We start from the raw sequence: 12428 nt of genomic DNA, 5'->3' as shown, positions 1-12428 counted from the left end.
ATGCCGATGGGATCTCGGGGCCGGTACGGGCGGTCTCCGTGTCCTTCCCGCTGCGATCCAGCGGCCGCTCCCGGGCAGCGTCGTTCTCCTGGCGGGCGCGGCAGCGGCACAGCACCGGCTCCCTGCCGCCGCAGCCGGAGCGTGCCCGGAGCCCCGGCGGGACCCAGCCCCGCGCCGGCCGCAGCCAGAGCGGCGCCGCCTGTCCCGGAGCGGCTCCTCCCGCCCGCGGTGATGCCGGTCCCGATCCCAGCCCGGATCCCCCCTCGATCCTTCGGCCCCAGCACCCCGGGTACCTACCCCAGTACCCTGCCCGCCGAGGAAAAAGCGGCTCGGCCCAGCTCCCACGGGGAATACCGGCGGGACCGGGACCCGAATCCCCGGGCCCAGATCCCAATCCTACCTGAGCGCCTCGGTCCCCGCGCAGCAGCCGCAGCAGCAGCCCCCGATCCGGATCTCCGCACCGCGCTCCGACCGCCGCATCCCGAGCCGAGATGCCCCGCAGAAAGCGGGACCGGCGCGGCCCCGGCGGCTTTTATGGGCGGGAGGGGGGGCGGGGGGGAGGCGGGGCCCCGGGGGCGGGGCCGGCACAGGTGCGAGGGGCGGGGCGTGCGCAGGTGTGAGCGATCCCAGTGCGCCTGCGCGGGGCGGGGCCTTGGGGGATTTAAGGCGCGGGAGGGGCCCGGCGGAGCCATTTGCTCCTCGGCGTTCGGTGGGGTAGGTTGCTGTCGGTCGGGGCTCTATATCTCTGTTTCTCTTTCTTTTCTTCTGCGTTTCTTTTCTTTACTATTCCTGTTTCTCTACACCTCTCCTTTCCACCCTCCCTTCCTCCCCTCCCCCACCCCCCCACACCCACCCCCCCCCCCAAACCCCCCCCCCCTCCCTCTCCCCCCTAGCCCCCCCCTCCCTCCCCCCCTACGGCCGCCCCCCGCCCCTCCCTCCCATCCCGCCGCCCTATTCCCTCACTCATCCCTACCCTACTCATTCCTACCTAACCCTACCCTATTCCTCCGTCCTCTCCCTTCCCTCCCCACCCTGCCTTCCCCCCCGCCCCGTCCCCTGCCGCCCTGCACACCCCGACCTCTCCCCCGCTCCCCTATTCTCGTTCTGTATTCCCCGCTCTCCTCCTTCCCTCGCACCGCGGGGCGCGGGGTGCCGGGCAATAATAAAGCCCCGAGGGCCGGAGCCCGGCGCCCCCGCCCTCGCTGGGGTCCCCACACGGGGCCGGAGCCGCTCCGCGGGTCCCCCCATTGCAGTTCAAGCACCGCCCCACACCGCCGGGGTTCCGGCTGTCCCTACATCACACTGGGGGGTCCTGGGGCGGGGGGCCCCGGTTACAGCGGCCCCCTCGTTAGGAGGGGGTCGGGGGGGTGGTGGGGGGGTTAGGAAGGGCCCCCTCATTAGGAGGGGGTCCTTGGGGGGGGGGGGGGGGGGGGGGGGGGTAGGTAGGTAGGGCCCCCTCCGGAGGAGGGGGTCCCGAGGGGGGGTGGGGCGGGCCCCCTCCGGGGGAGGGGGCCCCGGGGGAGGGGGGCGGGGCGGAGGGGGGCATTCCCCCCTCCTGGCCCCGCCCCCCTGCCCCGGGCCCCCTCCTCCGGACGGGGTCCGGGCCCCGCCCCCTCCCGGGGACCCCCTCCTCCGGACGGGGCCCGGGGGGGGGAGGGAGGGGGGGCGGGTGGGGTGGGGGGGGCCAGACGGGGAGGGCCGTTCGTGTGTGCGCTGTTCGTGTCCGTGTTTTTTTTTTTTTTTTTACACGTGTACATGTGTTTGTGTTTCACGGCGCGGAGTGACGTGCCCCCCTCTGCTTCCCCCCCCACCCCACCCGCCCCCCCTCCCCCCCCCGGGCCCCGTCCGGAGGAGGGGGTCCCCGGGAGGGGGCGGGGCCGGGACCCCGTCCGGAGGAGGGGGCCCGGGGAAGGGGGGCGGGGTCTGGAGGGGGGAATGCCCCCCCTCCGCCCCGCCCCCGTCCCCCGGGCCCCCTCCCCCGGAGGGGGCCCGCCCCGCCCCCCCCGGGACCCCCTCCTCCGGAGGGGGCCCTACCTACCCCCCCCCCCCCCCCCAAGGACCCTCTCCTAATGAGGGGGCCCTTCCTAACCCCCCCTCCACCACCCAAGGACCCCCTCCTAATGAGGGGGCCCCTTCCTAACACCCCCCCTCAGGACCCCCTCCTAATGAGGGGGCCCCCCACCCCGGGACCCCCTCCAAACAAGGGGGTCCCCAAACCCGACCCCCCATCCCGGGGCCCCCTCCAAACGAGGGGCCCCCGTGGGATGGGGGAAGCGGAGCCCCGGCGGCGCCCCCTGCGTTCAACCATGGAACTGCATGGGGACACCAGCGGGGCTCCAGCGGGGCCGGGGGCGCCGGACTCCGGGCCTCTGGCCTTTATTATTGCCCGGCAGCCCCAGCCCCGCGGTGCGAGGGAAGGAGGAGAGAGGAGGACAGGGAGACAGGAGAGATGGGGGTGCTGAGGACGGGAATGGAGAGGGGTCGGAGTGAGGAGGGAAGCGGGAGAGGAAGGGAAAGGCCGAGGGGGGAGAAGTGGGACGGTGGAGAGAGGAGGAACAGAAGGGAGAAGCGGAGAAGGGACAGGACAGGAAGAAGTGGGGGGCGGTCGGGTTTGGGAGGAGAGGAAAGGAGAGTTTCAGGGCGAGAGGAAAGGGGCAGAAAGAAAGGGGAATACGCGGAGAAGGAAGGAGGGGTAGAGAGAGGGGCAGAAGGGGAGGCCTAAACCTCCGCCCTTACCTGCGGAGCCCACACAGGGAGCTCCGTCCGCACCGAGCTCTGGGTGAGCAAATGGCGGCTGCGGCGATTTCCGGGGTCTAAATAACCTCGGCCCCGCCCCGCGCAGCCGCACTGGGGCCCCGCACACCTGAGCTGGGCCCGCCCTGCACACCTGTGACGGCCGCGCACGCGCTCTGCTGTCCCGAACTGCGCACGCGCTCTGGTGTCCCGAACTGCGCACGCGCTCTGCTGCCCCGAACGGCGCACGCGCTCTGCTGTCCCGAACTGCGCACGCGCTCTGCTGTCCCGAACTGCGCACGCGCTCTCTGGCACGGCCTCGCGCTCTGTGGCCCCGCCCCTCACACCTGTGCTGGCCCCGCCCCCGCACCGCTCTCCCCCGGCCACGCGGGGGCGCCGCGCTCGCACCGCGCTCCGTGTCCGCCAGAGGGCGCCCTGCGGGGTCCCGGCCCTACACGGGGGCTCCGCGCCCGCACCGGGGAACGGTCGCGATCCCGCAGCCGGCAGCGCCCCGTGCCCGCGGCCATCCCGGGCCCCAAACCGATCCCCGGCCCGGTGCCGCTTCGATCCGCCCGGCGGGGCAGAGGCGGCACGGCCCGGCACACCCCAGCGGCGCTCTGCCCCCCGGCCCGGGCACGGTGGCGGTGGCCCCGCCGCGGCGCCCCCTGCCCGCGCTCCGTGGCCCCGCCCCTCGCACCTGTGCCGGCCCCGCCCCCCTGTCCCCGCCAGTCCCGGGGCCTTCGCTCGGGAGCCTCGCTCGGCGCCGTGCGAGCCCCGCCCGACGGCCGCTCCCGCGGGGACCGCTCGGAGCCCGGGGCGCTGCGGGGGGGCCGTGACCGTGGCCCGGGGGCCGAGCGCCGCCTGGGTCTGCCGGGGGTCCCGGGCGGTGCCGCCTGTCGCCCGTCGGTATCGGGACCGGGACGGCAGGAGCCTGGCTTTCCTGAGCCCGCAGAGCCCCGTCCCGGTGTCTCCCCCGCGTCCCGGTGTCACCTTCCGCGTCCCGGCGCCGCGGGCGGGAGAGGCGGACAGGGAGCGAGAACCGCCGGCCCCGCGTTCCCGTCCCGCTCCGTCGGGCCCCGGCCCGCCTGCCCGCCCCAGGGTCCCCGAGCAGCGGCCGGGACCGCCCAGGCCCGGGGACACCGCGGCTCCCGCCCCGCCTCCTGCCCCCGGCACCTCCCCGGGAACGGCCCCGGGGCCTCCGGAGCCCGAGAGCGCGGCGGGGGCCCGGCCCGAGCCCCCGAACGCCGCGCTCCCGGCTCGTCACCCGCCGCCCATCGGCGCCGGGGAGAGGCCCCGCCGGTGTCCCGGCTCCGGGAAGAGCCTCGGCCGCAGCTCGGGCTCCGCTGCGGAGCCCCACGAGGGAGCGCCCGAGCGCCGCTCTCAGCCCCGAAGCCGCCCCCGTGAGGCCGGGGCCGGGCCCGGACAGCGCCGGGCCGGGGCTCCCGTTCCGAGCGCTCGCACGCAGGATTCGGGCTCTGTGCCCGGGCCCAAAATGCAGCGCTTGGCCTCTGTGCTCAGGCCTGGGCCAGCCTCGCTCTGCACTCCCCAAACACAGGGCTCGAGTCCCCGCTTCACAGCCCTGGGCCCGGCCAGATGGGGCTGGGCCCAAGTGCCGGCAGCGGAGACTGTGTCCCTGAGCCCTCCTCACCCTCACCAGCACAAAAAAAACAACAACCCACAGGACTTAAGACTCCGATTCTGAGACCAGAAAAATGCCCGATTTATTAGTCTCAGTTCACAGGGTCGTGGAATTGACTGCGGACATCGCCACAGACGGTGGCGGGGAATGGAGCTCTCACACGTTTGATTCTGTTGTGGGAACTGCTTCAGGCTGGCAGAAAACCACGGGTGGGATCAGAAGGCCGGGAGCCTCCCCTGACAGGACGCCACAGAACGCAGCCCATCTGCAATACCGCGTTATCCCAGCAGTGCCATATCCCGTTATCCCAGCCGGGTTTGCTGTGCCGCCTCCGGCTCACGGAGCGATGCCGCTCGCGGCTCCCGGCGCTCCCGCGGCGCAGGAGCAGCCCCGGATCCGCTCGGCCCGCGGGAACCGGAGCGGTGCCCGGTGCCCGGGCCGGAGCGGCAGCAGCGGGTGAGGATCCGGGCGCTCCCGCCCGGGCCCTGAGCTCGGGCCGAGGGAGCTCCCAGCTGCGGCTCCCCAAGGACGGCCGCGCTCCCGTGCCACGGCAGCCGCCCCGCCTCTCTCGGGGACAGCGGCAGCTCTGGGAGAGGAACCGGAGCCCCGGCGGGCGGGGCTGGGCAGCGCCGGCACTGAGCCCCCCGCGGTCTCTGCTCGGGCTCCGCCAGGAGGAGGAGGCGGACGGGAGTGCCCGGGAGGAGCCGGCACTGCCGGCCGACAGCGCTGGGCCCGAGGGGAGAACTTGCTCTGTCTGTGCTCCTTGAGCGGGATTAGGGGACGGCCAGAAGCTTTAATATTCATTTTACAGACTATCGCACACCGACCGACAGCAACGTGCGTGATGCAAAACAGCCACGATGTCTGCGGGCTTCAAAACAAAGACAAACAACGCTGTTCTCCTTTCCTTCTTTATGCGATTGCACATAGCTAAGATTAATAACACCTGATGCCATTTTCTTTTTAAAACTCTGGCCAATACCGTGCCACTGACTAGGTTTCAGAAGCAGAGAGATGACAGCCATAAATTAAACCTGATGCCAGATCTTTGCATATTTAGCTTTCCATTACAGAAATCCCAGGATGGATCCACGTGCTCCTCTCTCCTATTCTCTCGGATTTTGTCTCACTCTAATCTCATTAGGGTGCCCTAACTCCAACCAGTTCTGCTTCTCACACCAGAGCCTGCTGCCACCTCTGCTCGTGACGTTCGCAGGGCACACATTGCTCCCACGCTGACAATGGCAAAACCAATTGCCTCTCCCTCTTCCTGCAATAAACAGTTCAGCTTCTGGGGAGCTGCAGCTGTGAGACTCACGAGCAGCTCTCACATGATCCGAACGTGGAGCTGCTCTTTTTCAAGTCTTCCCCTGTAGAAAACACACCTTGCTGTAAAATGTCACCAAAGCAGGAATTGCTGCTGAAGCTCTCTCAGCGCACAAGGGAAGAGCCATTCGCGGGGCTAAAAGTGCCTCATTCCCCCTTTCCACTGCTCCTGGATCAACCCGTGTGCTCATTTCCATCTTCCTGATGAGTCTTGATTTTTTGTAGTGGACTCAAAGCAAAGCAGAGGTGAGCAAAACCCCACCTGTTGACACGATCCTTCCAGCTGCTTTTATTTATGCTGTTCCAGCTGTATTTATTTCACGAATAAAAGGCAAATTCGAGAGTCTTTTAATCTCCACGGTTTCTGTTGTCTTTTGCTTGCTTGGGCTTTTGCTCTCTGCCCTTTGCCAGTCTGGGCACGCTCACCTTTCAGGATTCCCATCCTGTGCCCTGCCCGGGCTGCCTCTGGCTCGGCTCCCTCGGCAGCCGCCGCTTTCCCCGGAGCTCTTTGCCTTCAGCTCGCGTCCCCGTCCATCGGCCGCGCCTCCCAGCTGCTCCAGCCCGGAATTCCCGCCTGGGAACGAGCAGGGATTCCCTCCCCTGGCCCAGGGAAGCCTCACCCCCGCACACATTGCCGAGGCTCAGGGGGCCGCTCCAAACCTTGGGTGTCCCAGAGCTCCGGCTCAGTCCCAGGGCAGAGCCGGGAGCCTGTCCCAAGGGCCGGGAGTGCCGCACGCGGGGAGCGCAGAGTCCCCATGGAGATCGGATCCGGCCGAGGCAGCCCAGCCCGTTCCTGCCCACAGAGAGCTCCGGCACTGCAGCCCGTTCCTGCCCACAGAGAGCTCCGGCACTGCAGCCCGCTGAGGCCGGCACACAAATCCCCGCTCTGGGCACAGCAGCGGCTGCAGCGCGTTCAGGAGAAGGCACACGCAGCGATCGTGGCTCAGTCCTGAGGCTGTGATCGAGGCAATTTATCCTGAATTAATCAAAATTAACTACCTGAGAACAGTAACTGCCATGTTTTTTAAGATAAGATACTCTTTGAATTTGGTTTACTGCGCTTTTCTGAATTGAAAAAACACATTTCCTTGTCATTCCTGCCAGTCCCTTCCAATATTTAAGTACTTGAAAAATAAGTTACCTATATTAAAGTAACTTCAACTTATTTACATACTTATTTGCTTTCACAATAAATATATTTTCTAAAATACTCTAACATTGGTATCATTTCATGTGGAATTTTCCTGTCATTCCCTTCAGGCAGCAGGGGGAATGTTACGGAGTGCAGTAAAGCCAGCCCAAGTTTTGTACTTTCCCAGGAATCAAATCATCTGTCTTGATTTGATTTCTGGACCCAAGCAGGTTTTGGTGGGATGGCATTTATTTTGCTTAGACAGTGAGAAAACACAGCTCAGAAATGAAAGTATTTCAAATAATTCACAAATAACTGCAGGAATGTCACTGCAAAAGGAGCTCAATAATGAATTAAAACAGCATTACCATTCCCAGTTCCTTACATGTGATATCCACACACACATCACAAATTGGCATTACAAAATCCTGACCATCAGCAGCAACTTGGGATTCCCAGTGAGTTTTTCTGCCCAGAAATCTGAAATCCAAAAACTCTTAAAAGCAAACAAGTGGGAGTTAAGTGTTGCTAACAGACCTGCTAACATTACTCATGACTTGGTTTGAAACACAAAAAACTCCCAAGCAAACCAAACCAACAAAAACAAAGAACCCCAAACATATGAACAAAAACCCCACAAACTGAATTGTGTTTCAATTTGGGCTGCTCGTACCAATCTAATCCCAGAGAAGTGTCAGCAAAGTCAGAAGCCATCAGAATTTCAGCTTCAGTCTGGAACAGAAGCAGCAAGGGCCCTGCCTTTCCTCTCCCTACAATTTCAGAGTTCCAGCACTTGCCAAATATCCTACTTGGGATGCACCTAAACAATCTGAATCCTCAAATAACACCATTCCCTGGGCAATAAAATGGAATTTGTGTAGGTTGTTTAGGATCTCCAGAGAGTACAGGGCAGGGGGAGGGAGGGGAAGCCCTGTGAATGGGAATACAGAGTGAAACTGGAACTGAGGCATTTCGGGAACATTGCTGAGCTGAATGGCAACTCAAAGAGCCCTCACTAAGCCATGGATAAAAGCCCCAAACCCGCTTTATTTTAGGCTTGGCCGCACAGGGAACTGTGCGCTAATAAACTGAATCATCAAAAATAAATTGTTTCCATGTTCATTTCTTTAGAATGAACACCTGCACCACGGTTCCACCACATTCATTAAAGCTTGTGCTCTGACATTGCACAGGACACGTTTGGAGGAACTGTGCTCTCTGTGCAGAACTGGGCTGCTTGCTTTTCCACAGGGAAAGCTTTCCTCTCCCAGAGCAGCAGCTACCCACAATGATGGGGTTTCATTAGGGACAGCTTTGTGTACAGTGCTCAGCTGCAGGGGAAGAATTCTGAGAGGACACCGAGGAATCCAGGCATATAAGGCTAATGGATTTCAGCCACTAACTGAATTACTGAAGGACATTGTTGAATTCCCTTATAATGAATTAAAATTTGCTGACCAAAGACAGCTATAAGCTCCTTTTTGTTAGAATTTAATAGAATATTAAACAAGAGATATATTAAAAATGTTTGGTTTTTTTTTTTTTTAAACTAGCACAAACAAAAATAAATATACCAATATTTTACAATAGTTTTACCTGAAAGGAAAAATGTGAGTTCTTTTCTTCTCACCTGTTATGGAATTAAAATATTTAAGTACCATCTTTAGATGAAAGCTTGTTATTCTGTTTCAGACTAGAAATGTATTAGTGATCCAAACAGGATTGTGCTTTTCCCAGCTATGTATTTTACTCTAATAAAAGTTTTGTCTCTTCACAAACCCTACCTGCTCATGCACACAACAGCATTCTCACTAATTACACAGATCATGCCTTGCTGCAACAAGCAGGGTTTTGGAATTCCCACAGGTGCTGAAATGGTGGCAGCAGAGCCTTTGGACAGGGACATTGTTTGCTAAATACAATTGTTGATTTTTCAGTGATAAGCAATGACAGCTCCAGCACATCTCATGGAGTCTGATCCGGTGAAAATTTCAACCTGTCCCAGCAAACTGAACTTCCCCCAGCAAGGACACATTTAGAGACTGCCCAGCACTTCAGGCAATTCTCTGCCCAGGTCTGAGTTGTGCTGGGAGCCCTGGAAAAGGACATTTACTGAGCACATACCAAGGTCTAACTCCAAGGCTTCTCTGCCAGAGGAGAGCAGCAGATGCACTATGCCACCTCCAGAGGCATGCCATGCCCTGCCCTGCCACATCCTCACTTAAATACTGATTTTAAATGTCAAAAGTAGCCTCTTTTTCTTGGAGTTCTGGTCCAGTTTTTTTCCTGTTACAAAACAAGTTTCCTGTTGGAAAAACCAGGATGATCCTTTACATGAGAACGTACTTTTTTTTTAATCTGCCACTTCACCTCACTAAATACAATATTTGAGAAGGGATTTCTTTCAATAATTTACTCCCTCAAGAGAAATTTACAGCAACTCAACTGATTAGGCATGAGTCTAAGTAAACATGAAAATGCTGGTATGCTTCCAAGTGCCTGCACCCACTTAATCAGGTTTTGGTTTATGTTTATCTCTCAGCCCGTGTGCAGTCTCCCATATGGCAGGAGCCCTTCATTTCCTCCCCCCGTTCAATGCCAGCTCCCCCTCACAGCTCCTGTCCCAGTCAGGAGGGGACAGCGCCCCAGGCCGTGCCCAGCAAAGACAGAAAGGATTATTTGGCCGAGAGCCGCCCGGTCCCGGCTCAGGAACCGCTCCCGGCCCAGCTGTGCCCGAACCATTCCAGCAACTCCAACCCCGCTCATCGCGGGCTTTTCCAGCCCAGCCCAGCTCGGCACAGCCGGCCCGTGGGGAGCCTGGAGCCACTGGGGGCTCTGTGCCCACGCCCACAGCTGCGGCCCAGCTTCTCCTCTGCCCTCATTCTAAGGAAATGCCACAAAGTTCTCTGTACCAACAAGTGAAACTGGCATTCTGTAACTCAGGAATCCCAGCTCTGCTGCTCCACATTTTTCACAGTATCACAGACAAACAGAAAAGCATCACTTAGCTGAATACCTCTAAATATCTCTTTTACAAAGATATGTAACACAAAGTCAAGAAATGCAGCCGCAAAAGAAAATAAAAACAAATATTTTTGCTAGTTATTTTCCTTTCAACTGTATTAAAAAGCCCACAAAGGTGCCCCTGAGGACACAAAAACATTGAATTTCTTACCTGAGAGATGTGCAGAGTCACGAATCAGGTGCTTTCCTCCTTGCTGAAGCCCTCCCTCATGGTTGGATTCTTTGGCAGGTTTCCAGTTAATTTTAAATACAACTACTTACCCGTGCTCACCTCTTTTTGCCAACTATTAGCTGGCACTAGTACTAACACACCATACACACCCACTGTATACAACCTTCAATCCCAAAGGGTAAGATTTCACTCTGCAAGTATAAGTTCTTTAGGGAAAAATGACCTCTCCTTTCTTCTACCTTCTAATCATGTTCTCAGAACAGCTCCTAAATGCCAATCATTTCCATAATGATTCCATGTTGTTCCAGCCTGTGACTCTCAGCCTTGCCAGGAGAGATGGTGGATCCCAACCACTGGCTCTCAGCAGGGACCACTGTGTGCACAACAGTGACATACTAAGGGCAGAGCAAGCATTTACACAATAAAGCTTAATTTAAAATCTTCCCTTCTCAAAGTATAAATGTTATCTGGAAACACTTGGTTTAAACATTAACATCAATTCTAGGGGGAAGAAAAAAGATCTCTTGATATTTTTGAAAGGGGAACGCTGTTTCTTAGTCATCCTCATTTAAATTGTAGTTTACACTGGCTGTTTGCTGGAGATTTAGGGATGGGAGACAATGTAGCAATTAAAGCCCAAGACATTTTCTAGCTACCTGAAGTTCACATTCCATGAATTAGACAAAAACCTTGCGCTTAAAGGATAAGCTGCTGAGAGCACCTGAAGGCTGCAAGTTACCATCGCCCTCAGCCTCCCTCAAACCCTCCCACACCAAATGGAGACATAATACTGAAACACTTTCATAAAAGCTTTTCTCTTACTGAAAAATAGTTATCATGTAGATCACACAAAACCATCAGAACTATTACAGACCAGAAAAATTCCAATAAACTTTTGAAGTTTGAGCATATTTACAATTGCTTCCTTTCTCAGCTGTTGCCCATCTATAATTAACACTATAAAAACAAAGTACCTTTAAAAAACGCAGCACACACCCGGTCACGGTGCCACAGTCCCGGCTCCAGCAGAAGGCAGAGGATGAGGAACGCTGGTGCGGGATATCATTGTCCTTAGCACCTTCACCCCTTGGGTCTATCCAAAGCATTTCTATCAGTTTTCCAGTCACGTTTCGGTGACAGATACAAATAAAATCACAAAATCTACAAACTCAGTGGGATTTCAGGAACAGTACTCGGCCGGGGCTTCTGCCTTCCCCTCACGCACACACTGCGTGTCTTTAAAGCTTGCTGATGATTCAGGCAGAAATCATTGAGTCCATTCACGTTTAATGACTTCTTCAAGGGCTGTTTTACCACTTTTCCAGCTATAAACTCAATTACGTATATTTTTTCTCCACGCCTGACGAGGGAATTCCCGCTCTGGAGCGGGGCTGTAACACTGACCGCAGCTGACGGGGCTGCGGTGATGGCGGCGATGCCGAGGCAGGGCCGGACGGGCTCGGGGCGGTCTGAAGGGCAGCCAGGGCTTCCACAGGATCCTGGGATCCCCCACATCCACAGCAATGAGGTTTCCAGGGAGGCAGCCCGGGAGCAGAGCGGCCAGGGACGGCAGCTCCCACCCCTCGCTCCCGTTTTCACACGGACACCGGGAGGGGCTTTTGCCCTCGAGGCTGAGGCGGCTCCGAGCCGGGCCCAGGGCTCGGCTCTTTCCGGGCTGAGGCGGCTCCGAGCCGGGCCCAGGGTTTGGCTCTTTCCAGCCACAGCAGCTCCCACCGCCTCAGAATCCAAGCTTTCAGCAACCAGCACTGAAATATGATGGTTCCTTGGAAAATTCCTCCATCAAGAATACCAAGTTTTAGGTGAAAAACACGAGATTCTGAGCCGTGTCACAGCCACCTCTACACCTACTGCCCTTAGTGACACCCATCAGACCTCAGAGCCCCCCCCAACCCCTGAAACAGCAGAACCAGCTCTTTTTTTTGCCACTGAAATGATTTTAGGTTAGATTAGAGCTGTCTGGATAGGCAAACTTTGCCAGCAACTTGAGAAATCCATGTTGTTAATGAGCGACTGACCACATGCCCCATTAGACTGTAAAAACATCAGCTTATTTTCTCAGTCTCTAGGATTTGGACCATACAGAAATGGTGATTAAAGATTAAAAGCTTTTAATCCCAGTAGCAGTTGTCAGAAATTTCTCACTTGTAACACTTGCAGAGGAAGGGGAGGATAAGGTTCAGAATCACTAGCTGATGAGTATTTCATTTGCCACAAGTAAATGAAGGCTTAGTTTGAGCATGCTCTCCTGGAAGATAAAAAGCCTGATGAGTTTCTTCCTTTCTGCTTTTATTAAATGCATAATGCCTCCAGTCTGATTTGTGCTGCCTGTCTAGACCTTGTCACGTCTTTCCATTCTGGAGCAGGCTTAAAATCCTTGGATT

The 12428-nt window shown here is 57.9% G+C and overlaps 1 protein-coding gene across 1 annotated transcript; it reads left to right on the top strand.

The window, feature by feature from the left end:
- On the top strand, positions 1-5139 carry LOC128941809 (basic proline-rich protein-like). The gene is made up of 3 exons (XM_054283767.1): positions 1-485; positions 3463-4243; positions 4564-5139. The coding sequence occupies exons 1-3, from the start codon at positions 1-3 to the stop codon at positions 5137-5139; spliced, it is 1842 nt and encodes a 613-aa protein (XP_054139742.1).
- Positions 5140-12428: the final 7289 nt, after the last annotated feature.

The sequence above is a fragment of the Melozone crissalis genome, unplaced genomic scaffold (genome assembly GCF_028551555.1).
Source record: "Melozone crissalis strain CALT ecotype California unplaced genomic scaffold, PUWL_Pcris_2 ptg000039l_1, whole genome shotgun sequence".
NCBI lineage: Eukaryota > Metazoa > Chordata > Aves > Passeriformes > Passerellidae > Melozone > Melozone crissalis.
This window is presented reverse-complemented; position numbering and strand designations above follow the sequence as displayed.